This window comes from Parus major, chromosome 1 (assembly GCF_001522545.3).
Source record: "Parus major isolate Abel chromosome 1, Parus_major1.1, whole genome shotgun sequence".
NCBI lineage: Eukaryota > Metazoa > Chordata > Aves > Passeriformes > Paridae > Parus > Parus major.
In genome coordinates this window covers 8,291,345-8,318,997 of record NC_031768.1, presented here as the reverse complement: position 1 = coordinate 8,318,997, position 27,653 = coordinate 8,291,345, and the positions used below count along the sequence as shown (strand labels likewise).

The following is a 27,653-nucleotide window of genomic DNA, read 5'->3' as shown; positions in this document are numbered from 1 at the left end:
GTTAGCAAGGCATAATTAAGAGGTTTTAATTCCCCAGAAGATACAGAGTTATGCATGGCATGGCTGTGAGTCAGAAATTCCTGTCAAGCCCACCTTTCTCACTGGCTCATTCCACCCTTAGAACCAGTAATGGATATGTCTCCTACTGCTCACTGTACAGGGAAAGATTTTACAGTAGAGCAGAGAGTTGCTAGAAGTGGTTCCAGGATTTTGCACTCCCATACCTGCTATCACAGCAGTGTGATTTTCCCCACATGCAATGTTACATATTTTATGCCTCCTCAAGTGTTTCACAGGCTTCGGTACTGAACTTTCAAACACAAAAGTTCCGTGTCCCAGCTGCCCATATTGTCCAAGTCCAAAAGTATAAACGTCTGTCTCTGAAATAATACAAGCAAAATTAACAACAAATATGCTGATAAGTTTCTTTCTTTCTTTATTTATTTATATAATAACCTATGTTCCATTCACCAAATGGAAGGCCACTGACATAAACATCATAAAAATAGTTTAATCAATTAAAAAATGTGCCAATTAATCCATTGCATTTACCAATTAATGTACAACAAGATAAAAAAAAGCAGGAATCGAAGCACTAAAGTATACACAGAAAAGAATTTTAAATGGTTCAATGTGTGATATATTTTCTAGCATAAATGTAAAATAATCCACTGATCATATGTACACAAAGCAAGGTTAAAAGAAATGAATGGGAATTTACATACTGTAATCAATTCCAGACCACAATATTTATACATATATATGCATTTTCACAATAGCCTCATCCTAATTTCTCATTAGCTCCATGAACATTATATGACCCTAAATTTAATAGACAAGACCTCATAATTTGTATGTATGAAGAGACTGGAACAGCAACAGAATATATTTCAGTATTCTGTTCAGCTACCAAATCAGTCCTGCAATAAATACAGAGAATACTATAATTGTGTTATCTTGTGACAGAATAATCATCTTTCCACATTTATATTTTGTATGTTTAATGGACTGCCTGTGCCAGGAAAAAGAATAAGAGCTTCTCCAAAGCAATAAAGATTCTTCTTGTGTCCATCCCTGGCACTCCATCACAACAGGGGAAGATTGTGAAGCCTGGAAATCTTGATGAGATCATGGTTGAACATAGAAGATTTTTGGGAAAAAAAGAAGGTTTCCTAGAATTTCATTTCCTGCCCCTTTTTTTTGCATGTAGGCAACAAAGGAAAAGTGAGAGAAATTCTACATAAAGTACTTGAAAAATTATTATTCAAAAAAAGGAAAGATTATGAATTAACAAAACATATTCCATGTTAAGTTAAAAGAAGAACTTTCCAATTTTAAAGGAACTGTAATGAAATAGTAACATCACATATGGAAATGTTCTTTCTAGGAAAGTCTTTAATTGTTTCTTATAAATTTCTTATAAATTGTTCCATACTAAGATGTCATGAATTCATACCATAAAAAAAAGCCCAGTGGTCTCACATTTTTTTTAAATTGTAGATGAAAAATATTGAGTAAATCTGTATTTTTACTAAATGTAATAGTAAAGCTCCCTCTGCTGGAAATTTAAGTGCAAGAAAGTAAAACCTTCTTGAAAGCTTTATAAAGTAAAAGAAGTAGTAAGAATTTTCCTGTAATATTTAGACTTCCTGCATAAGAATCTAGAAACTACACCTGAAAGACAGGAGCTTTCTTTAAGGAAAAAAAAAAAGTCTCATCTTTATTTTAGTAAACTGCTTTCTCATTATGGCTGATTCCAAAAATTCTGTTTAGAAGTACTGCATTTGTCTTTAACAACTCTTTGGAAACTGGCAGAAATTTTAACAACATGGTTTCATCTGATTAACATAATTACTTTGAGTGAACTATGAGATTTTTTCCTTTAATCCTAGTATGAAACATGCTACGTCTTCTGCATTTGTGTTGAGAGGGAGATGTTCTCAAATGTTAACTTTAAAAGTGCACAGAATTTTTTTCTTCCCTGTGTTTCTACTGAAAATGAGGAAAAAGACCAATCCCAAATCAGGTTAGAGTGCCTTTATATGACTAATAATTTCTTCTTCTGCCTTTATAGATCAGGGACATCTAAATGTTGCTCCTCCTAAATTTGCTTTCTTAGTGAATTATCAGGGTAGAGGAAGAAAAAAAATCCTTACACCTTTTTTAAATGATTCATCACTCTGGTGCAGAAGTGAGGTCAAACCTCACTAATAACTCCCTTTAGAAATGAGGTATTTCCCCCAATCTGTCTTTATAAATGTCTGAAAAGAGAAGTGTAAGGAAAAGCAACTTCACACCCCTATTGATAAAATGACAGGGGTGAATTTCATCATTCTGAACACAGCAGCAGCCCATGAGAGGGCCCTTGAAGGATGAAGAGAAATGGTTTCAGAGCTTGCACAGAAGACAATGGTTCTGCTGTTCCAGGTGACCTCCAGCACTCGAGCACTGGAAGAGCTGCCTCTTTCCTTCCTATTTCCCTTTTTGGAAGAACAGGAATATTTCCCTGTAACTGTGTTATCCTCCATCTTTGCAGGCATCTTTTGTAATCTCCGTGACCATTTGCACTCTCAATAAAATAGTTCTAGACAAAACGCTATATAACTTTTGTATTATTCTTTAAAACATGTCGTTGCTGACAGAACTGTGCAAGCTCAAAGAATGTTTTTCAGAATCATGTATTCCCTCCTATGTATCTAAGGCTACAGATGAAGTTTAAAAGTCCACAGAACTAAAAAGGAAGCAGAGAGGTAAGCTTATACCATAGGAACACAGAATGGTTTGGGGTGGAAGAGACCTTAAGGATCATCTGGTTGTGACCTCTTGCCATGGGCAACATGGATACTTTTCACCATCCCAGGCTGCTCAGAGCCCCATCCAGCCTGGCCTTGAACACTGCCAGGATGGGGCATCCACAGCTTCTCTGGGCAACCTGTGCCAGGGCCTCACCACCCTCACAGCAAAGAATTTCCTCCTAATATCCAATCTAAACCTACTCTCTGTCAATTTGAAGCCATTCCCCCTTGTCCTGTCATTTCAGGCTCTTCATTTCCCTTGAACATTATTTATATTATTATTATTACTTCTACTCTAACTATTATGCCAATGAACTATTCACTCTCACAATAGCTTTATTTTTAAACAGCTTATGCTGAAAAATGTTACTGTAAAAAATCAACTGTCAACACAATGTTCAGTATTACCAGAGTTAGTAACTGGATTTGGGGATTTCTGTATAAATAGTATACAGACTTAAGAATGGTTTGAAAAATCTAATAATCCTATATGGTCTGAATCGTGAGTTCTGCCAGAAAAAGGTAGAGGTTTTACATCCTTTTTGTCCTCTTTCAAAAGGGTGCCTTGGTTTTCTTTTCTTTTTAAAAGACCTTGAGACAGAAGATGAAAAATCCAACATTTTACATACTAATGCACTAATGTTCTTATGTCAAATGTTCTATTCCCAAAGACCCGCTTCACTTTTTCCTTTGAAGAGTTATCTTTGCTTTCCCTCTTTTCAGAGAATGAAAGGAAGTAATATATCCTACAGAAAAAATCATTCCCAGAGGATCTGTCATCATCTGAAAAAAACCTGCAAGATATTAAGGCCACTCCAAATCATCTGTTTCTTCTTCTTCAATTTCTAGATCCACATTTATTATTTTTCTACCTTTTAAAACACCTGATTGAAAAAAGCACACAAATTGGGAATGCTGCTGTCCTATATTTCACTTCAAAGTGATGACACCAACAGCTTTCACTTGCAGCAGAAAGCACTTGCAAGCATTGGGGGTAGTCAGTGCATTTCTTTCAGTCTCTGAGAGAACTTTTCTGGGATGAGGACAGGATCTTCTTGGACTGGCTGACTGACTGCCATGGAATGAATAGCTTTGTGCTATCAAGATTATACATGATAGAATTTTTAAATGTAATTATGTTTATTGTCTAGAACAATTGTAAATATTAAAGGAAGAGGTAACAATAAAGCTTGTAAAGATGGTTTCCAATACCACATTCAACATTTCTAAAATCAATCTTTTAAAAATTGGGCTTTTCCCTAAATTATTGCTCTCAACAATTTAATTCTAGTTCTCTGGAAAAAATACTTGAGTTTATCATTCTGAAATTTCAGAGAAAAAAAACTTGAAGAATTATTTTAATATACACTTTCTATCTTTTACTCTGATCCTTGTACAGATTCCAAAAACAGTACCTTGATAAATTAACCCAGATAACAGTGGTTCTCACCATACAAAATTACCACTAGAATAGATAACTGTCATAAAAAAGAAATCAAATGAAGTGCTTTGGAATATACTAATCACACCGGAGAGTCAGGAAGAAACTGGCCTTGTACTCTGTAAGATAACTGAATTATGCTTTCTTCTAATTTGATAAACTCTAAGTAGAAATGATGTCGAGAAATGAGCTAAGATGTGCAACAGTTTTTTTCCATATGACATTTTCTCTTGTGTTTTCATGATGTTAAATGAGATAGATGAAGCAGAGGAATATTCAATAGTCACACACTCAATTCTCATTTCCTGAGACTGAAATGTCATGTCCTTAAAAACTGGAAAGACCCTGAAAGGATGTAAACCACATCAGTATATATTGTGTTACTAAATGCAAGCAGCACCCATTTTCATGGAGGACAACACTTGAAATTCAGAGTTTCTTCAAAATTCTATTACTTTCTTAATTTATAAAAATGAGCTTAAAAGCTCATTTTCATGTAAATTAAATGTAAATGTCTCTTCTCTTTAAAGATATAATATCAGAATTCTCAGTTTCTGGTCACACCACTTCACCTCAAGATGCAATTTAGGACTCTTTTCAAGTGAAGTTTCTGATACAAAACAATTAATGTATGTATGTCACACTCACTTCAAATTTTTAGTATACATATCTACCTTTTTTCACAACTTTTTCCTCATATTTTGCTTGGAGTCAGAAAATTTTCTCTATGGAAACCCTTCTGACTACTGAAAGTATCTTTCATTTGAGACAGTATTTCTACTGTCCTCTTTCTACTACTCTTTCACTCAAATGGTCTTAGTCAGAAGTTCACATCTGTCACTTATTTAATAACAGCTGAATTACATTTTAAAAAATCTGACTTTTCACTCTTATCACAGTTATTAATCTTTAGGAAATGTATTTTTGGGGAGGGATATAGTGTTCCTCTTTTTGTGACTCAACTAGATCATCTAGCACTCAACACTTTGATCATCAGCTGCCAGCTCAGCCAGCACTAAATTTCTTATTTATCTTTGACTAAAGAATTTATTTCCATTAACAAGCAAATATTACATACATACATATTTATTACAGTATTTTCTGCATTGCATTTTTTCTATGGCATTTATATTCCTCTTTTTGTTCTAGTTCTTGTACAGATTTCACTATAATGATGATGGCATCCAGGTCTGTATCTTTCTTCTAAATCTCTCTAACAGCCTTTAGTTATAGTGATTTTTTATCACATGAAATGCCATTAAGTTAAAATATCTATTGGTTGAACACAGATTTATGGTTAAAAAATAATCAGTAATGATAATAAAATTCTTTCTAGAAAACTTCATGTTATAAATAATAAAATAATGCTGTAATTTATATGTTTGTTGGTCCCAAATTTATGGCAGTTTTTTCACAAATAATGATTACCTGATTTCACCTAAAGAAATTTATTTTGGGACATAGAATACTGCCAGGCTAAGACTGTATGTTGGTGGAAGAAGGGAGACAAAGGCATTGAAATGTAGACAAATGTTTACATTATTTCCTGAATTGGCTAATGCTATTTCCTCCTCACAGTTTTCCCAAAGGAGTTTTAACCAACCACGAATCTTGCAGCTTGACTCACTACACATAATCCTTCCCAGCCTTCCAATGGCTTGCAGTACAACACCAAATCATATTACTCACAATCTCCCTCAGCTGGATTTTCAATTCATATTTTAGAAAGTTTGGCTGAATAACCTTGAAGGCACATCACAAGACAGTCAAGAGAAATATATATGACAACTAATAGAGAACCTTCAGAATACAGATTTAAGGACTGATACCTATACATGCAACTTGGCTTTACAGCTTTTTCATTTTGGCAGGAAAAAAAATTACAGGCCATACAGTTTTGCACATACTATATTCATTACAAGCTGAAGCTGATATTTTTGGAACTATCTTCAGCAAAGCTGAACTTACCTTTCCTGATTCTACATCACTCTAGGTCAGGATAGAATTTGTGGAAAGAAATGGCTGGCACTGCTTTACACATATACCTTGGAAAAGCTAAGTCACCACTGGCAGACAACTATTTAACAGTTCAGCAACACAGCATTTTCCAAGTACTCCATATAATATATATATATATATATATATATATATGTACCCTGTAAACTAATATGTAACAGTTGTAGTTGCTGATTTTCATAACCTGTACAATATGTCAAATGTACTAGTTTCATAGTTATGCTAAAAATTCTGTTCAAAGGCACAAGCAAAAGCTGTATCATAATAATAGATATTTAATTCATTCAGGCATGCAGTAGATAGTGAAGCTACTTGAAAAGTGACTTCCTACATACCTTCCTAAATATTCACGAGCATTTAAATTTACTATAGAATGGAAGCTTTCCTCTAGAATTTCCCTCTCACTGCAATAACAATTTCAAGCTCCTTAGAGGAAAGAAACATCAATCATCTGTGTTGTACCAGGTGGTGCTGGTTTATTACAATTCCAGTAAGAAATGCACTCAGCCTATGTAAAGTTCTCTTAAAATGTTATTTATTGGAGCTAAGACCATAAAGAAAAAGAACACAGGATCAATAACCTTCTCTCCCTTCAGAGGCTGGGAATCCTGAGCTATGTGGAATTGAAAAGCACCCCAGGATGCTGTGCAGATCCTATCCATGGAAGGTTACCTCAGTTTGAGCTCTTACAGGATTCTCTTACATCCAAAACCACTTTGTACATCATTTATACTGAAAAATTACGCATGTTATACTGAAAAAAATCCACATGGGAACTTGCTGCCAAAGTTTCAAATAAAAGCAAGGACAGGCAAGTGGTGTCAACCAGGAGCTGCCTGGAAGCCCCTCTTAAAATCACCTGGCCAAGTTCATCCTGCAGCCAAGGGACATGGGCAGTGCAGCACAGGCCTGCCTTGGCTGCCTGGCACGTGGATTTCTACCTCCTTGGTATACAATGCTCTTCCAGTTAGGATCAGCATCCAGTATTTCAGTGAGATGTAAATTCTTTAGTTAATGGAGTTTAAATTACATTTTAAGAAAAGCCAGTTAAATTGCATACCTGTCAGCACCACAGTGTGTTCTCCACCACAAGCAACCTTATTAACCTTTTCCATAATTCCCAGTACAGGCTGTGGGACTCTATTGTTCTTCAGCTGTTCAGGGAATAATCCCAGTTTCCCATTCACAGGTTCACCAAAAGTATAGAGTTCACCATCTCCTGTGAAAATACAAAACACAGAATTGTTTCCTTCACACACTCTGGAGAAAGGATGGGTTGTCAAGGCTGCTGCAGATACAAATTATAAAGACAGAAAAGTGTATGAACATTACAGGAGAGCTGAACATATTTGCATAATGCCCAAACAACTGTGAAAAGCACTCTGCTTTGATGGGACACACAGGTGCTAGATTTTAGTCCCCTCCAAATTCAGATATTTATCACAATATTTAGCCTGCAAGGAATGTAGCCATGGGAAAAACAAAATCATATACATCCTGGCAATTCCCTCTGTAATCAGTATTTAAGTCAACTGAAGTTGCTTGTAAGAATTTGAACTGAAACAGAAAATAATTTTGTGTTGAATTTTGATGGAAAATCAACCTGCTCAAGCAGGGTCATCCCTGAACATGTCACAGAATTGTGTCCAGTCATTTCTAGAATATCTCCAGTGAGGGAGGCTCCACACCCTCTCTGGGGAATCAGTTCCAGTTCTCAATCTCTGCACAGTGAAGAATTTCTTCCTCATGTTCAGGTGGAACTTCCTGGCCATCAAGTCATGCCTGTTCCTCTTGTCCCAGGAGCAGAGCCTGCTCCATCCCCTGTCCCCTCCCTGCAGACACTGACACACAGAAATGAGATCCCCCCTTATCCTCATCTTCTCAAGGCTTTCTTACGTTCTTCTATACCTCTTTTCTAAGAGGTTTTTTTTTCAGTCATTTCAATCTGTGTGTGCTTCTTAAGAACAAGGAAATTACATCAGCTGCAAAAAAGTGTATTTAATTTAATTTCAAACCTATGGACCATGTTTAGGCTTCTCTGTTCAGTTTGATTTCCTGTTTTAATTCAGATTTTGTTCTTACATCTATGTGCAGAAATAATCTGAACAGGCTGATGCTTTGCTGGTATTTGCATCAGAATCAATTTTCTGTTTGAAAACAGTAGCCCAATTAAAAAGATAAAAATCAACTGCAATGTGAGGTTTTCTGTAACCAAAACATTCTGCTGACAAAAAGAGATTTTATTAAGCATTCTAAGTGGAAAGAAAAAACAAACAAACAAGTAAAAACAACAAAAATAATCCCTTATTTTTCGAAAGGTAAGTATTTTTTCAATGCTCTTAGATCAGCCATATATTTCAAAAAACAAATTTAAAAAACCCCAAAAGCACTTGGGAGATAACTACTTATGCAGCTCTCTTTGAAGAGACCAGCAGTTCTTTTTAAACACTATTGCACTGAAAAAATTAATCCAATCTATCTAATTAAGAGGATTAGAGATTCAAATGGCCAAGCCTCCCAAACTAATCAAGTTCATTACATTTTTTCCACTTAATAATCCAGCTAACAAAGATAAAACCATTTACCAAAGCAATTTTTGAATACATTACACATCCCTTTTAGGCAAATAGTGGTCTAAAGACTATGAAAAATAGCAATCAAGCATAAACAGAACCCAGTCAAACCCAGATAAATTTTGAGTGCAGTATGTGTGCTGAGGACATGATGTACTGTGTACAGTACACCTGAATTTTAAGGACACTCTATTCACAACAAAACCTGGTTATTTAATTTTCTCCTCTCATATGAGTCACATTCTCACATGTTGAATTTTCCCTAATGTGGCACATTTTCTGTATCACAAAACTTCAAATCACAGGAGCATATCAAGGAAATGGACAAGTGAATAGAAATTGTCCCTCAAAGGCAAATGTGCATTTGAGAGTAGATAAGAGACCTGGCTGGTGGTAAATGTGACACAAAAATGAGGGGACAGAAGAACTGTGTAACACTAGAATTTCTTGAATAAATGAAGAAGAAAAAAATAAATATTTATTAAGACCAAATTGTTTAAAGCTCTCAAACAGTGAAATTCAGAGCATGGAAGTGTTTGTGGGATGAATGATTCTTAAACTAGTCCTTAAAAATAATGACAAAATACATTAAAAAAAAAGAATTCAAGGAACATGAAAAACGATGAAAATACATCGTCTCAATAAGAATCTATCTTGATGTTGATTACAGTTGAAATTCAGGCAGGGGAAACACTAGAAGGGGTTGAATATATTCAATTCCTTTCTGTCTCCAAAAATCTAATTCTGCTGTAGAACCCATGGCAGTGGTGAGATACATCAGCTTTCCCTGCTCTCCATCTCCTGCAGTGAACAAATGAGCTGTACATGCCTGCAAGCTTAATGCTTCCTGAAATATTGTCCCCTCCTGAGTGTGTAGTCAAATGAAAGTCAAGTGAAGATCTGTGTATGTGCTCTAAATTGTTGCTACACTCTCCCAGCAGTTTATTTCTCTGTTGATTTGCTTGAGACATAGCCCTAATAGTGGCATGCAATGTCCAAAGCCTGCAAAAAGGAAGGAAAACACACTATGAAAAAATCCTAAAGAGAGCTGGAAGCAACAGACTAAGAACTTCTTTTTAGTGGAACTTTTTGGTGAATGCAAAGGAGAGGGAAAGGGAGCAAACAATCATCTTTCACATATAAACTAAGTAATCAGTCTAGTTCCTAATTTGCATATGGAATTGAATTAGCCATTGCCTGTGCACGTGCCTAGTCTAAATTTCAGACGTGTGGGGTTTTTTTATTTAAAATATTCAGGATTTATTCTGTTCTTCTATTCCACAACCACTTTGGCATTAGTGGATTCCATGTGTTCATGGCAGAATACAGGTGGCACACATTCAGCAGTTAAATTATTGTCTGCAAAGAAGCCCTCCTAGAAAGCAGAAGGAAGAAAGGTGACATCATCATACTTTTGTAACTATAAGAGGCATTGCTCTTGGTTTTATAGCAGTTAAACACCTTAAAGATAAAAGTCTACTAAAAAATCTTCGAAAACCCAGCAATGTCAAAGAAATAAAAACTTCAGAAGAAGAAAAAAACAACCTGGAATCCATACTTCACCACTTTTTTATTCAATACTCTCTTATTAATGAACATCCTGCCCTGGAGAGGGCACTCTGTGTCCACACTATATTTTCTATGTCCTCATGAGCCACCTTTTAGTTTTCAGTTTTAGTTAGATATGCCTGTGTTCTCAACAGGTTTTTCAGCCAGTGCACACCTTATGTCAAACATAAACATATTAAGAAAGGGAGCCATATGGTGCTGTGCTCATCAGTTCAGTCTGACAGCATTTACCAAGTCTTAAATCCTGCAAGTATGTAACACTGTTAAAGACAGTGCATTATTTGATGTCTAAAAACCAAAATGTGGTAATTCTATAGTATTCTAATAACTGGTAAGTAACACATCCTGTGACTATGGTATATTCAGAATAAATGTATAAAGTTAATTTTTAAACACTGTGTGGATACACACTGATGGTAGTGCAACAAAAAATCAATTATACAAAAGTACTTGGATGTCCAATACTAAATTTTTACAGTAGCTGAAGTATCAGTCAAAGAAAACTGTTGGAAAGGGGCCAAAGGAAAGTAATAAAAAAATGTATGCCTTCACACAAAGAAGGTCACGTGTGTGTTAGTAGCTCCAGTGACAGACTGAACCCAATTCATGTAGGACTTGCAGATATTAAGTCTGAAAATTAAGATTTTCCATCTCAGGCCTGTTTAAGTAGTAGCAGGTTCAGCAACTCATTGTCATAGGTAATAACCAGTTCATTCTTCCTATTAATATTTAAAGAAGCTCCATTTTTCTTAACCAGGTACAAGCCTAAGTCTTTTTTTCTTATCCCCTTCCATTAAAAGTTTCCACTTCCTTAGGGGACTTGGCACACACTGATCTCTCTTTACTCTTAGATGTTCGTCCTCAACCCTTCTACTAATGAGAACTTTTGTGATATCCTGCTACACTCCTGGACCTTCAGCTTTTGGCTTGAAGGCAGAGATACATTGCTACAACATTTTTTTCCCCCTGATTTTTTTTGAGTCCAGGAAGCTGTATTGCTGTATTTTTCCTAACAGGTGCTGAGGTCCTGATCAGTCCCAGACACTGAATTCATTTACTGTAATAAAGCATCGGTAATAAAAGATGCACACTACTAGCATAACACCTAATTATTATTTGTCAACTGTAGCAAGCTCTCATTCTGTTAATAGCATGTTCTCAGAGAGCAATACAGGTACTGTATGTGGAAAAGTAACATTTATCAAGTAATCTGGGAAAGGTATCTGATGGAATAGCTCCTGGGTACCCATTAAAAGCTTTACAATCAAAACTATCGACCCTTTGAAATCTTTAATTACTCTAAGGGGACCAAACAGTAAAGTTTAATAATGTAAATCTATATGGCTGAGAGGAATTCATAGCTGCTCATACATAATGCCATCAACACTGGCTGATAATTCATCCATACTGGCATTATTAAAAGATGAGTGGAATCTTCACTTTGGAAACCAATGGAGAGTTGGGAAGAAATAGGTGGAAAGCAATAGGGAGGTGGTTTGGTTTGGAGCTCAGACAACAGCTCACTGTAGTATTGCTTCTCCTCATATCACATACTGTCAGTTTAACTGACTTCAAAACATAAATTTTAAGACCAAACAACAAACTTGGACAACAATCTTTTACTTCAAACAAGATTAAATTTTTCTCATAACATAGCAACTCAGTTCAATATTGATATTTCTAGAGAAGATGAAGTTTATTATTTGATCATAAAAACAAATAACCTCAAAAAAAGTTGGTGTTTTGAAACCATACTTTTAATCCACAATATATGCAATAATCTTTATGAAAACAAACTGATATTTCATTCTTTCTAATATACTTCTGCACAACAATGCACAAATGCATAAAATTAACTGCAAGTTTTTTCTCTGTGTGTGATAAAAAACTACATAGGAGGCTTTCAATCACATGGCAGTTTTTAACAACTATAGGGTATCAAGCTTCAAACAACTATTTCAAAACCACTGTTTTGTCTCCACTAACCTCTATTCCCATTCTCTTACCTGTAATCAAGGCAGAATGATAATATCCACAGGATACAAAGGAAACAGGTTTTCCAATATCCACTTTACAGGGGACACTGACAGAGGCTTCACTGGCCAGGCCAATCTGACCTTCTGAATTATCACCCCACACAAAGAGCATCCCATCCTCTAAAATGAAGATTTAAAACAAAAACTAATAAAAAATGAATCCATTTCTTGAAGAGTACTTCAGAAACTCTTTATATGATACTACTGAATGTCATGATCTCAAGGGTATAAAATGATAGCTTAGCACAATGCAAAAAAGGAATTGGAAATAAGAGGGTTTTCCTTAAGCTTTTCAAAAGTGACCCAGAACACTTGCATGTAAACCAATGTTAGCCATAAATACCAACAGAAAGAGTACTATGGAAAAAACATTCCTTCAGAAAGAGAAAGACTGAGTGAGACAATTCAATTGCCTTAGGTCAGTATGAAAATATTACAGTGAATTTGAGGCATCTCCTCATTTCTAGGTGCAAGTCACCCCTTTCTCATTCTTCCAAACTTATTCTCTGTTCTGACTTTGGTAGGCATCCCACTAATTCATGCCTTATCTTTCAGTTTTCCTCACAGGTGGTTGTATTGACCAGTTTCACTTTGCTTTCCTTAAACTACAACAGTAGAGGTTCCCGGTTTATTAAGTCCAGCTTCTATTGAAACAAAGACCAATGGCAACAGTAAAAACAACAACAACAAAAACACCAAAAAAGGTGGTGAACAACATGAAAAGTCTCTAGATCCTTCTAGAAGAGATAAGGTTTCTCTATGTATATTTGTTATTTGTGGGAGATAAATTGTGAATAAAAAAGTACCACCTACAGTTCTACTGAGGTGGTGTTAGGAGCTCAAATAATTCAAAATTGTCCTAAAAATTTAAAAATTTCAGGAGAATGTCAGCAATTGGCATAAAAAACCCAAAAATCAAACAAGCAGACTAGCACCTCTCTCAAGTTTTGAAATTACAGCCTCAATAACTTACCCTGAACAGGTTCAGAAAATACTTCTTTACAGCAAGACTTGAAAAATTACATTATAGGGTAATCAAGGACCATCCACCCAGTGACTGGAAATATTGTAACTGTGTGGATTTCAGCATGTTGTGGCATATAATTGGTATAATTCTTCCACCTGAGAAATAGGTGGGAAGCCCAACCTCTCCCAGAATTTGTAAGGAATGACACAGCTGTGCAGCCTGTACCAGTGGGCAGCAATAGTTGCAGTAACAAGTGGAATTAGAGATGCTCAGTTTTCATAGGATTCATGTTTTGTAACTGCTTTCCCTGGAAATAAACTGAATATTTTTTTTTCCATTTTGAGGGTATTCATACTGTTCCTCCTCTGTAAGTATTTCTACTAAACTTTCACAAAAACTCTAAATTAATGAGACACACAACCCTTACCAGACTGCTAAAATACACAACTGCCTGTCAAAAAATGACTGTGGCTAATAGTGAGGATAGAAAATGCACTCACATATTCAGACAGAAAGCTGGATTAAATGTCTTCCTGGAACCAGCTTGGACACACATAAATATATTTTATTAGCAATTGTTCTCACCAGTTACTGCTGCTGAGGTGTATGATCCAGCTGATAGTTGCTTGATCTTGTGCTGCGTGGTAAAAAAGCTAATTAAATGAAACGTGGTCCTTTCTTCTGTGTCACCTAATCCCAACTGGCCTTCACTGTTACCTCCAGCAGCATAAACATTTCCTTTTTCTGCATACAGAAAAGCACAGTTAATACACAGAAAGAAGAAACCAGAGCAAGTAATTTAATTTTCAATGGAAAAAACATCACAAAAATGTTAGGGTCTATTGCTCTGAAACACCCTCCAACTGAAATTAGCAGTTTCTGTTGTAGCTAGCAAGGTTTTCCTGCACACACTTGGAGCAGAACTTCCTAAAGGCCTTACATGTATTTAGACTGCATTTCCCACTATTCTGGAGACTGATGTAAAAATAAATGTGATTGGAAGTTCTGCAAGAGCTCTGAGAAAATGACTACCAGCAGCCCTGGCAGCTAAAAGCAGCTCCTTCCACAAATAATGTGTATTTTGAGATAAAGTGGGAGGAAAAGGGTGCATGATGTCACATACAAGAAAAATGAAGCTGTATTACTATATAAATTAAAGAAATTAATAACTTGATAATTTTGAGTACTGTGAATGAAATATATTTCTACTTAGTTTTTTATTAGAAATATTTTACTTATTTTAATATTTAAATAACTTCAAATTTAATTAACCAAGTAATCTTGAATTTAACACTGATGACAGATATCTTCAACTTTAAAGAACTTCAAGATTTATATTTTTAATTTTAGTATGTTTCACATCTAAAGTGCTTATCTATGAAGAAACAGATACAGCCTATTATTAACACAAACCCAGAGAGAAATGTGATAAATAAACTGACATGTAATTTATAAATGGCCACAAATTATCTAGCCAGTGTGTTCACCAAAGGTGACTAATATTTACCCTGTGCAGTCTTGCATACTTGATTGTTATTAATACGTTCCATTTTATTCTAACATTCTTATTTACAGTGTTCAGGGTCTCCACATATATAAACCTCCTAATAATCAAACAATCCTCTTTACAACATTACTGAAAGCTAAAGGATTGCAACCACAGAGATGGCTATTCCATTACATAAATCATAGAAGCATGACAAGAATCTTTATAAATTCTCTGTATGCTGTATCTCCACAAATTTAAGTTTAAATTTACAGTTTATTTATTTATAGCTTAATAAAGCAACTTGTCATTGAAATAGCAGATTATTTTGTATAACCAAATATGCAACAAAATTTGAAGACTTGAAAACATTCAGTTCTATTATATTTATTCAAATATCTAACTTCACACTAGTAAAGATTATTTCTCAAAGGTAAATTTGAGTACAGATGCATATAAAAATAACAGTAAATCTTTACAAGTCTTAAAGAAAATATTCATAATTGTTAACTTCAAATGCCAGCAAGAAATTTTTCTATATGTCTATTACTAGGAAACTACTATCTAACATTAGTTTATAAATGCATTTTCTCAGAATAAATTCAAAAAATCTAAAAAATTCTGAATTCTAATAACTGGATGTCAAATCCCTAAGTTTTAGAAGACCCATTTTCTTTTTTTTTTTTCCTTCTTCAACATTTCTGGGGTTATTAATTCAATTTTTCATGAAAGCAAAGGAAGAAACGTATCTTGAATATGTATCAAATAGAGGTTACTTACCTGTGTAAACTAAAGTGTGGTTTCTTCCACAAACAGCAAGTTTTGGTTTTTCTGGTTTTAAAGCTAAGAATTAAAACCAGAGGAGAGAAAGTTACAAACAGGCTGATAGCTAGTTCAACAACAAAATATTCTATGCTCTAGAGGGAGCTCTGATTTCTTCTTTCCACATTTTTACCAACAGAATTATTTCAAGTTTCATTGCCCATTTGAATCTAGCACATGACTTATCAAATCAGTATTCCCCCAAGATAAGAAAATAGGTCAGACCTTAAAAATTTAAAACACTCAGCTTGATGATGGTTACTTCATCCCAATTCCACAATCCCTGGAATTTACCATTTACAGGATACCCCTCAAAGCATATATTAAGTTGCAGGGTAAAATTAATAATTTAAGCTGTCTTCAGTTTTCATTAACAGTGCTATTGTTACTTCCCTCTTAGACTTTTCCCACTATTGTAAATCTTTGAAATCCTGTTCCTTTGTCTTACCATCCCTACCTCCCTTTCTTGTGCTCACATCCCTTTTCTGCTCTGCTCTGTTGTGATCACTTCCTGATGACTGACCTCAATTGCCAAGGGCAGCCCTACTATACTAGTGCCTACATTTTTTACATGTGTCATGCCATCTCAATTTCAGCTGAGTTACCACCAGTGAGAGTGCCATGGCACACACTTCTCTGCAGTCTGGTCACTTTGAAAGACTGGGAATGTATGTGAGGGGAGTCAGGAGTTATTTTGGTGGGAAAGAGAAAATACAGAGGTTCCTCTTCTCTTATGACAAGTGCACTCCATTTCAGAAATAGAGAGGAAAAATGTCTCCCTGACTTTTCCATCCTTGCTCCAGTTACTGTTCATTGTCAACAAATTATCTCCTCTCAGTCATGTCCCCATACCCTATATAATGCTCTAAACCAGGATTATTTTTACATAATAAATCTTTAATTGCTTTTCCACTGCACTAGTCCATAACAAAGCCAACAACAATCATCCCTTTTACAATCCCTTTTTCAGCCCTTCCAGATCAACTTTCATCAGCTCTTTAACATACAGATTAAGGTCCCTTCTACCAAGTCACCAAACAAATCTATCAACTTAAGCATGAACTGCACCAGGTCTGTCACACAAATGCAAACTTAATTTTTCCAAATTCAGATTCCTGCATCTTCTATCCAACACTTACCTACCACTACCACCAGGCTGGAACCATAACATTTCCAATGGTGGCTTCTTCCTACAATCTTTATATCCCCACTCTTCAGCTTCAGAGATAATCTTAGTCAGCTCTTCTGAAGCCTGTGCTCCCTAAACTTCCTCCCACTTAGGTTAATCAATTGTATGTTATGAGCCATGTTATATTTACAATGTTGCTGGTGACTTTTCATAACCAATTTCATTAATCTCTAACCAAGACCCAGAAGATATTTTCTCAGAAAACATGCAGACACAAGCATTTGGCTCCAAGCAGAAACTGGAAAGTGTCCTTGCAACCCCACTCCCAAAGCCAAGGGATGACCAAAGGCTAGTGAGAAAAGCTCCAGGAATTCCTCCTGCTGTCTTACTGCCAAGAGAAAAAAGACACCCCCCTTGTGACTTTTTTCAATGGATGCCAGGTGTGGTTTGAATTCCTGTCATCTTTTCTTCATCGTTTTTTCTCCACTGCAATTCAACAGCAAACCCAAAACTTGAAACCAAATGTATTTGAGCCAAGGTAAGAATCAATCTCTCACATGGCTGACAGAAGATGTGTACCTGAGAGCAGATGCATTCTCAATCTGAAGAGAGATGGAGGCAGGAGCAAATAAAGGACAGTAGAATAAACTAAATCAGGAAGAACAGAGTTTGAACAAGCAGGATAATTTGTTTTTAACAATAAGCTAACAGATCGATCTGCTGGCAGAAAGAGTGAAGATAAACATTTAATAGTAAAAAGAAATGTGTAATGGGCTAGATCTGACTTGACATAAGTAAAGGGATAGGGAAAAGTATTGACTTAGCTTTGTTTGACAAGATAAAAACAGCTAGGAAAGATCAAGAAGATCACAGTGTAATGAAAACATATTTTCCTACCCGTAGGAATTTATTTTACTGCCTCATAAAAATGTATTAACATTTATGCCCCCTTGGGCATTTCTTATACTTGTTAAAAATGAAGCAGTACTTGTGAAAAGTTTCTGATAGATTTTTTTCACTTACAAAGTTGCTAAGAAAGCAGTGACACAGAGGTTACACAATGCTATTGGAACTCTGGTTTCTAACACATAGACAATGCAGAGACCAAGCATCTGATTATTGTCTGCAGTAAAAAATGCAGATGTGGCTTGTCAGAAAAGGCAAATACTACATGAAGTCAGAGCCCTCAAAAATGACTGGATTCTATATATCTGAAGTAATCTAGATGCAAAAGGACTCAGAATCTGAAGTAATGGAAAATCAATAAGGGATCCTTTCAAGCTACCCTCACAATCTTGTGCAGTAATGTGCACACATGATGAATAAAGAATCAGTTATTTTGGGATTGCATCCTATGAAGTACCTTTTTGCAAGGGTCTCCTTTCATAAAATAAAATCTAAAAAAAAAAGAAAAAATAAAAAGAAAAATTACACAAACCTTTAATACACGTTGGTTTGCTGACAGTGTTCTTTGATCCTAGTCCTAACTGGCCCCAGTCGTTACTGCCAAACATGTATAGTTTACCTTTCCCTGAAAAAAAAAATCATAGACAGAATCCATTCATATGTTTGAATATCTCACTCAAGACAAGATGGTCATCCACTCACAATGAATTTATTACTTCCTTTTTAATGTAAGGTTTAAGTTTAGGCAATTCAATATATAAGTGTAAAGAGTAACTATCCTTGTGATTTTACAGTTCAAAAATAGTAGCTGCATTGTTTAAATAAGAAATCCCCAGCCAGAAGAAGAAACATCCTCATCTTTAATCACAGCACAGATGAAGCTGTGAAAACATCTTCAGAAAACAAGATGTACTTTTGGACAGACCCTGCAGTTCAGAAATGATAGTATTCATTGGCCCCCTTATAAAAGAACAGCACATCTGACTGAGCACCCTTACCCCAAAGACACAAATGAATAATGCTGCTTTGTGATAAACACAAGTACAGATTTGTAATATTTGGCTTATTTGATTGTTTAGGGTGGGATATTTCTTCTATTGCTAAATGTCTTAAAATTATTTACAAATATACATTTCTATCAATTGTTGTTTCTGATAAATTTTCATGAACTGTATTAATTTGTTGTTCTGAATATAAAGACAGAATGCATAAATCCACCATGCAGCCATAGAGTTTTGTAAACCTAAATGCAAACATTATGTTACAAATGTTGAACAGGGACAATGCTAGGATCACCTTTCAGAAATTCCTATGATGTGTCACTGGATTTGCAGTTCATTGCAAACAATGAACTGTTATTATTCTGAACAACCAGTGCTTTTTCTGAGGATGGTATATGAAGATGAGAATTTTGTCATCTGGGATGAAAATTAGCCAAAACTGACTACTGACAATACCTTAAAAAGAACTCATTTAATTTCCTTTTTCAAACTATCACATCTTGTAAAGCTGTAAAGTTCCCATTGGAAAATAAAACCCTTGTTCCAACAGAAATCTGCAAAATAGAAACTGATTTATCAAAAAACCCCACAACAAAACAACATCCTCTCCCCAAAACTCCACCTTTTTACATCAGTTAAAAGGACTTTGTTTACTTCTGAAGGTCTGCAGAGCTTTGTGTGTTGGACTCCAACATGTTGTCACCTTAAACAAAAATTTGGTCATAGAGCTTGTCACCCTATTCATCTACAATTACCACAACCACAATCCATAATAGCAATTTCATATAATAATGCCAAAATAATATGGCTGTTCCCAGTAAAGGTTCTGATTGTGATTTACAGAGACTTTGAAATACTATATTGCAATGCTTTAAATATTACCCCAAAAAAATTCTATTCTAATGAAAATATCCATTCATTTTCTTAAATATAAGCACACACTTAAAAAGAAAAAAACCACACCAATGCTTAACTGGTGTCTAAAATCCTGATTAAATTTTTAGATTTTACAATTCTTGGCATGTGGGGCTATCTGTCAATATTATATCTTTCCAAGAAAGCTGGAAGGGAAGAAAGACAGAGGTCAAGTTCATGCTCACAGTGTTCTACTAACAGCATTTACATCTCCATCCTAATTTTGATAATGTAATCATGTCAAACACATGCAGAGCTGTCCCTGACAGCAAACACACCATATAACAGAAAGGATTTTTATCAGCAAATGACATCTATCCTGTAGTGGTATGGCATCCTTGTATCCTTGCTTTACACTTTCCAACTGCTTTCCTAAGACAGCAGTATTTCTGTGGGAGTATGATGCCAAGCTGCCCTAATTCAATTTAAGCACATTCTCTTTTATCCATGCAAAATTCAAACAAGGTCATGCTTTTCATCCTATAATCTGCTGGGTTTTATATCAGTCTTTAAATTCTCAGGCATTGCTTTGTAAGTCAAGGAGCTTAATAGATGAGAGGAATTTTTTCACATTCTTTTACAACTAAGTGACAGGCTTTTATAACTTCAGGTTTCCTAGGAGTATAACAGCAAATAAAAAATCTGGGAAACAGTTAATTTAGAAAGAGAATGAGAATTAATAGGCACTGCAGAGAAACCTAAACAAATGCCTGTAATGAAGCAATGTTTCTCGGTCTGTACAGCAAATCAAGTTTCAGAAGAGACATGATTCTGGCCAAGAAATCCAATATAATTTTGCATGCAAAAGGCCCAATTTCATAACTGCATACTGAGATATCCTAGCCATCACACAGATGCACTGAATCCAACAGCAGACAAATAGGCAAGGGTCAAATTGCAAAATTTTGTAAACTCAAATTGCTCTTGGGTTTTTGCTTCAACTTTGGTGCTGTTATCCAGATTGGGGCCATCTGCCAGGTAGAATGGCTGCACAAGACAGGTCCAGCAGATAAGATTATGACTCTGGGCAGGAGGGGAACAACAGGATATAATGAAAATGTCTACTCAGACTGTTTTGGTGATGAAAACACACTTCCAACAGGAGTCTCCACCCTTATCCTGATGCAAACCTGAAGTATTTCTCCCAAGTGTGTGTTCACTGGCAGGTACACCAGCAGTTTCACCAACAGCGATTCAGGGCTACCAAGGAAGCCACAGGACACTTCCCTGTGTAGCAATAGAGATTTTGTGAAATACTTCAGCAAGAGATTGTCTCCCACCTCATTTCTCATGAATAGTTGCTATCATAGCTGTGATTCCTGGCAACACCATCAGTCATGTGCACTTCTGGTTCATGAAGTGCTTCTAAAGGCATTCATTGGGCAGCTAGGAAATACCAGAGGAAATCCTGTATGCTTTGTTATAGCAGACAGCCAAGTACTCTAATCACCTATGTTTAAAGGTATCTTTTACATATTCCCCCCTTTACTTTTTAAATTATATGAGTGTGGGAGAGAAATAAGATGGGGAAGTGATGTACAGTCTTTGAATATTTACTACAAGATCCTTCTGAGAAACTGTATCTGAATAAGACAAAAGGTAGTATTTTGTACAGAGTAGCAAATGCCAAGGCACCACAACTATTTTTTAAAATTATTTTTATTTGAGCTATTTAGTGAATAAATTACATTGACAGTTGATTTAAAATTCATATAGAAGTCAAATGCATCCCAGGGAAATAGGAGTGGCATCAGTTTTGTTAGGCAAGTCATGATATTCTCAGAAACTTTATTGAGCAACAATAACAGTAATGTTTAGGACATTTGGCATCACACAAGCAAAACCAGCACAGTATGTTGTTTGCTCATATACATCAATACAAATGTGTACTAATCTCTTTCTCATCCTCCCCTTGCAGTTGATGCAAAAGATACTGTGCCATGTTCTGATGACCCACTGGTAAGCAGAATGAATAGAAGAAAACTGGTGATGAAACATCTGGAGACATTCCAAGGTTTCTTTGAATATTTAATGCCTTACAAAACCTGAAATTAGGAGTATACTATCTTCTTGTGGTTCCATATGCACCTCTTTTCACTCCTACTTTTATAATTGACACTTCTTTCTTTCCTTCTTCCTTCTTGTGTTGGGGGCTTCAAATCTCTCCAGAGCACTGAGTTCAGAATAAGTGTCTTCAATCATCAGCATTTTCCCCCTTGTGAACAGGATCAGGCTCTTTGACTAAATGTGGTTAAGCTGCCTAGGACACTCTAATCAAGGCAAATAAACAGTAAGACAGCAGTTAACTTTAAGAGTTTTGTAGGAAAGAAAATTCAATACACAGACATTGGAAGGAGATTCTTAAAAGTATGCATATTCATACTTCTTCACACTAGCTCCCATGAGGATGAATTAATTGCTTTCCAAAGCCTTCAGTTATAGAAGATGCAGAGAATGGACTATCAGTATTCTTGGGCCAAAAAACACAGAAATGAGGCAAGAGCCATTATGAAACATATTACAAGTGGTGCTGGAATATATATTGATCATGACTGCATTAAAGACCTAAAGAAAATCACTGCTTAAAAAAAATCCTGCTTGGACATTTTAATCAAGGTTATGCCAATGATAGACAGCAAAAGAATAAAGAAACACAAACTTCCTCCCTGAAGAAGAAAACATTTCTTCCACTAGCTCTGCAAGCCAACTCAAAGTCAGCAAGTAACTATCACTGGTCCCTTAAAATCCAACATGCAGCCACAGCATGCAAATGAAATTTTTGACTCTTAACTCCTGACCTAGAAAGGCAAAAGACAGAGTATTTTATATTTACTTTAGCCTTGTCTTTATAGGAGTCAAATGGGAATATTGATGCTGGATTAGATGAAAGATGTATTTGAAAGGTTCTGAATATTTTGTTTGAATGCTAAATATCAGCTCTTGTACATTCTCTTCACTAGTATTCAGTCAAGATTTGGTGCTAGTGATAGCTATCTCTCCTGCCCAAATCCAGCATTAAGGAGTGATTTGTATCTGTTTGGATGATTGTTTTACTTACAATTGCTGATCCACGTTAAGTGTGAAATTTATATATTTTTGTATTTTAATCTACTTCATATTCCCACTATACCCTACAAACATAGCTCCCATTCCCTTTCAAGGTGTGGAAAAAAAAAAAAAGGAGGGGGAAATTTTGTGACCTGTAAATAAAGACTGAAAGTAACATGAAGCATGCATTAACACACACCTGCTTGAGATACTTTTCCTTCCTCATCAGTGTTTGTCTTTTATCTCTTCCAGGTCGGGTTCAGCTCCTGAAGAAGCTCCTGGTTTCCCACACGGTATGTACCCTCCTCAGTAAATTCATTATCAGCATGAGCCTCTGATCATTTATTCCAGGTGTTACTGCAGCTCAGGTTCATTCCCAAGGGCTTAATTCCACTGTATCATCCAATTCCATCTAACTGCAGAAATGTGAGGTGCACATGGGCATGCACTGGTGTGAAGAACAAATGAGGGAGAAGAGCTTTTTCTTTCCCTCCTTCACTTTTTTGGTACGACTCCTGCAGTTTCTCTACCTTTGCTTGTTGTTGAGCCACACCTCACCCTCACTTTTGCTTTTACTTTACAGTGATCCAGAAAAACTTTTTCTTCCAAAGAAGTAATTTTCTCATACTTCTACAGTTCCTTGACTGCAAAAGCTTTGAGAAAATAAAGATCTGATCATTTAGAAGCCTCCCTGGTGACCTACCTGCCCATTACAACAGCTAAGGCAAACTACTGAGATGCTTTTGAAACAAGCTGCATATACTAAAATAATGGAGAGAAGGGGAAATTGTACAGAAATGGTGCTGCATGAAAATCTCTTTTGACTTCTTCAAAATCTTTATCTAAGTGGTCACTGTTACAGTAATATGGGAATTAGGGGATTGTTGCTGATTTGGGTTAACAGTGCTGGCCCAGGAACATGCTGGGAGGCAATTTAAATTGACTGATTTAAACAGAGAACTGAAAGTGTGTTATTTCAGACTGGGTGTGGGTATATAAAATTATAAGTAGAAAGAAAATGCAAAAGGAAAATGCCACAGTGCCCCAGGTTATATCCAGATTAATTTAATGCAACAGGTAATTTAATATTATTTGTTCAATTCAAGAAAAAGTGTCAAGCTTTGTTCAAAATAAACTATTAATATATAATTCTTCTTCTGTGAAGTTAGGCTTGAAAAATTCATTGTGTAATTTCACCTCAGGGTGTTCTGCAGCCCATGAAATCTATAGTCTTTTTTATTTTGCCTGGAATAGTTCTTTCTAAAAATTCAGCATCTTCAATGTTGGTTGCAAACATTGCAAGAAACCCTCAAGAAATTATTTAATAAGCAATGACCAACTGGGTATTGATAAGCAATAACTACATTCCAATTTTAAAAGTCCTGAAAATACACATATATTTTTTTCAACAACAAAGTCTTATTATATGTCAGCAGTTGATTGTCAATACAATCATCACACATACTCAACCACAGAAGTATAGTCCCTTTCATTCAAATTCCAATCAAATAAAATGAACAAATTCTTAAATGAACATTGTTTCCATCATTTCAAAGAAAATAAAAAAACATTAATAATGTTTACTCTATTGCACTGGAGTTTCTTTGAACACCTTTTCCATTTATTTCTGATTTTTGTAAGATTTTCTGAAATCCTTTATTGAGCTGCTCTTTCAAGGGTTATTTTCCTCTGACAGTTAACAGTAACTCCAAGCATCATTTGAGAGACACAATTGTATTTATTGTTTCAAGGATATTTCTAGTGAACTCCTGGTGTTCAGCAGTTACTGTTACTTCTATGATACAATATATGTAACATACTAAACATTGTCAGATTCACAAGAAACATTCAGCCTGAACTAAGCTATGCTTAGTTTAAATCCTGTCATACACTCAGTTACTACAAACTTCCTCCAGACAGTTCTTGGGCATGTCCTGTGAAAACCTTGAGCAGCCTCACACTAACTCCAAAAGCACCCAGCAGTTTCCACAGCAGTCCTCTCTCCTCTCCCCAACCTGAATTAATGTATTACCTCAGGATGCAAGTAAGATTCCTAACTTTCAAAATTTAATTCAAAATTTTTATTTCAAAATTTCAAATATATCACCTTTTATCATAGAGGTCAGCTTCACTACAAGAAAGACATTGAGGAGCTGGAATATGACCACAGAAAGGTCTGGAGCACAAGTCCTGTCAGGGAAGCTGTAGGAGAAAAGGGGGCTCAGAGAAGACCTTATCGCCCTACAAGTTCCTAAAAGGAGGTTGTAGCCTGGTGGGGGTCAGCCTCTTCTCCCAGTTAACATGCAAGAGGATGTGAAGAAATAGCCTCAAACTGTGACAGGGAGGGTTTAGACCAGAGATTGGGAAAAATTTCTACATGGAACAGGATACCCAGGGAAGTGGCTGAGTCACCATCCCTGGAGGTGTTTAAAAGATGTACAGATGTGGCACTTGGGGACATGGCTTGGTGATGGACTTGGCAGTTCTGGGTTAATGGTTGGACTTCATAATCTTAAAAGTCTCTTCCACCCTAAACAATTCTGATTCTATATCCTCTATTTATAATACTGACCTGTAATAATAGCTGTATGTTCATCTCCACATGATATAAGTACAGGCTTGTCATTTTTGAACCAGAACTTGCTAGGAATATCTTCTGCAAATTTGCTTTTCCCAAATGTGAAAACAGCACCTGATTCTGAAACACAAGAAGATAATGTCAGTTTTAGTGAAAGCAAATTTTGCCTCACATATTTTGAAACAGACATGTTCTATCAATTCATTGGCACATTTTATTTTCTTGTCTTTCTCTTCCTTCTTCTCTCAGCCTTCAAACCATGATTGGCAAAACTCTCATTTCACCTAAACAGGAGGAAGAACTTCTTTCCTGTGTGAGTGGCAGAGCACTGGAACAGGCTGCCCAGGGAAGCTGTGGAGTCTCCATCTCTGGAGATATTCAAAGCCTGCCTGGACACAATCCTGTGCAGCCTCCTCTGGGTGAACCTGCTCTAACAAGGGGGTAGCATTAGATGGTCTCCAGAAGTTTCTTCCAAGCCCACCATTCTGTGATTCAGTGATAAAACTGCGATCTAAAAAATCCAAACAAAACCACCCCAAAATAAAATCCAAGCAGCTTTTCAGGCTTTGTAGTCTGCCTGTTTTTCACAATTCTTCACACTTTCAAAAGTGTTAGCAATATTGTTTCAAAACACAGAATGTTAACTCTTTGTTCAGCTTTTGGTTAGGCAAGTGGTTTGACAGAAAATACTAATTCTACAGAAAAATAAATGAACTTACAAACTAAATAATTTGTCAAAATCCTTGCAGACAATTTTTTTTTTTTTGGTATCAGCTCAGATACAAAAGCTCGATTAAACCTCCTATTTTAAAATGTCAAAGCCTGCGGTATAAACATAGATTTTTAAAATAAAAAAACCCCAAGAATAAATGAAACCTTTTCCTTGTAAGTTTTGTTACCATGTAACAAATGCTAGGAAATACATACAATAACAGTAGACTGTTTCTGAAAGTTACACTGAGACATCCAAGTGCATTTACTTTCAATGATAACAATCTCACCAACAAGATTCACCCCAGCTCCAGAATCTGAAAGTTCTTTCTTAAACGGTATATTTAATTTTTATTTTAAATAATTATTTTATGCAAAAGCTTCCCCTATTTGCAAAGACATTGTTTTTATGTATCAGATGGAGCAGACATGTATAAATTATACTTATCACCTGCGTTTTTTCACTTCCACTTTCTCAGCCAGCTTTGTGCAGACAAACTCAAGCCTTTTTAAAGAAAGAGTTGTTTTCCCTTATTTTACCTAGACACACGTACAACTATAGACAAACTAAACAGCATCTGAAAACTCTGCTTTAAGTTTTCATCTCCAGCCAGACAGCCATGCACTTCTGAATTTTCTTAGTGATCTCTTCAGCACATAGAGAGCTCTCAAGTTCATTTATTTTCCCTTCAGAAGGGTTAACATGAAAACATTTTATGTTCTTCATTCAATGTATACAAAAAGCTGATAATTTTCCCAATGTCTTTTGTTTCTCATTCATTTGACTAAGCCACAACATTTCACAACTTGACACAAGTACAGTGCCCGGTTCTGGGCTCCTCAGTAGGATCGAGAAATGGAGCTCACAAAGCAGGTCCGGGGTGGGGAAGGGAGCAACAAGGATGACTGGGGGACAGGAACATTTCTCTTTTGAGGAAAGGCTGGGGGATTTGGGCCTGTTCAATCTCGAGAGGAGACAGCTTACAGGGAATCCTACTAATGTGTATACCTAAACCCAGGGGGTGCCAGGCTCCGATCGGTGTTGCTGAGCAATAGGGAAAGACACAACGAGCAGAAAAGGATGCTCAGGAAGTTGCACCAGAACAAGAGGAAGAAATTCTTTCCTGCGCCGTGACCGCGCGTGGTGTGGAGTCTCCCTCACTGGAAATATCTCAGTACCGGCTGGATACAATCCTGGGCCATGTGCCCTGGGATGGCCCTGCTTCAGCAGGGAGCTGGGACCAGAAAACCCGCGGCGGTCCCTTCCAGCCTGACCCATTCAGCGCTTCAGCGCTGCCATCAGTTTGGAAACCGAATCCCATCAACTCGGTAAATTAAATCCCACAGGACATACACGAGGCGTTTGTTGTCCCAGCAACGAGCAAACGTTTGAACACTACCGTGGGCCAAACCGCGGCACAAACTAACCATTAATGCTCAGAATTAACCCTCCCCCGCGAGTGCCCGGCGCTGCCCCTGCCCGGGCCGCTGGCGGAGCTGCCCCGTCCGGGCTCTGACGGCAGCGGACGCGTTCCTCCCCACACGCCGCAAGGCACCGGCCGGGCGCGGGGCCCGCAGCCCGAGGGAGCCGGGGGAGACCTGCGGGATGAGGCGGGCAGGGGCCGGCACAGGCAGAGGCACGCTCCCCTCGAGTGCCGGG

The 27,653-nt window shown here is 36.5% G+C and overlaps 1 protein-coding gene and 1 long non-coding RNA gene across 2 annotated transcripts in view; both read right to left on the bottom strand.

Annotated features, from left to right (window-relative positions):
* Window positions 1–26,010, bottom strand: part of RPGR (retinitis pigmentosa GTPase regulator) — a 51,284-nt gene extending 25,274 nt beyond the window's left edge. Inside the window, exons 1-7 of the mRNA XM_033512097.1 lie at window positions 25,277–26,010; window positions 18,273–18,365; window positions 15,664–15,726; window positions 13,983–14,141; window positions 12,401–12,550; window positions 7,313–7,471; window positions 225–380 (exon numbers count right to left, since the gene is read on the bottom strand). Coding sequence (XP_033367988.1) covers window positions 225–380; window positions 7,313–7,471; window positions 12,401–12,550; window positions 13,983–14,141; window positions 15,664–15,726; window positions 18,273–18,365; window positions 25,277–25,472 — 976 coding nt within the window. The 5' untranslated portion in view covers window positions 25,473–26,010. The remainder of the gene's footprint in view (window positions 1–224; window positions 381–7,312; window positions 7,472–12,400; window positions 12,551–13,982; window positions 14,142–15,663; window positions 15,727–18,272; window positions 18,366–25,276) is intronic.
* On the bottom strand, window positions 21,298–25,269 carry LOC109022814. The gene is made up of 2 exons (XR_004495991.1): window positions 22,904–25,269; window positions 21,298–21,926 (listed from the first exon to the last, which is right to left on the bottom strand). It is a non-coding gene; the product is annotated as an uncharacterized LOC109022814 (long non-coding RNA).
* Window positions 26,011–27,653: the final 1,643 nt, after the last annotated feature.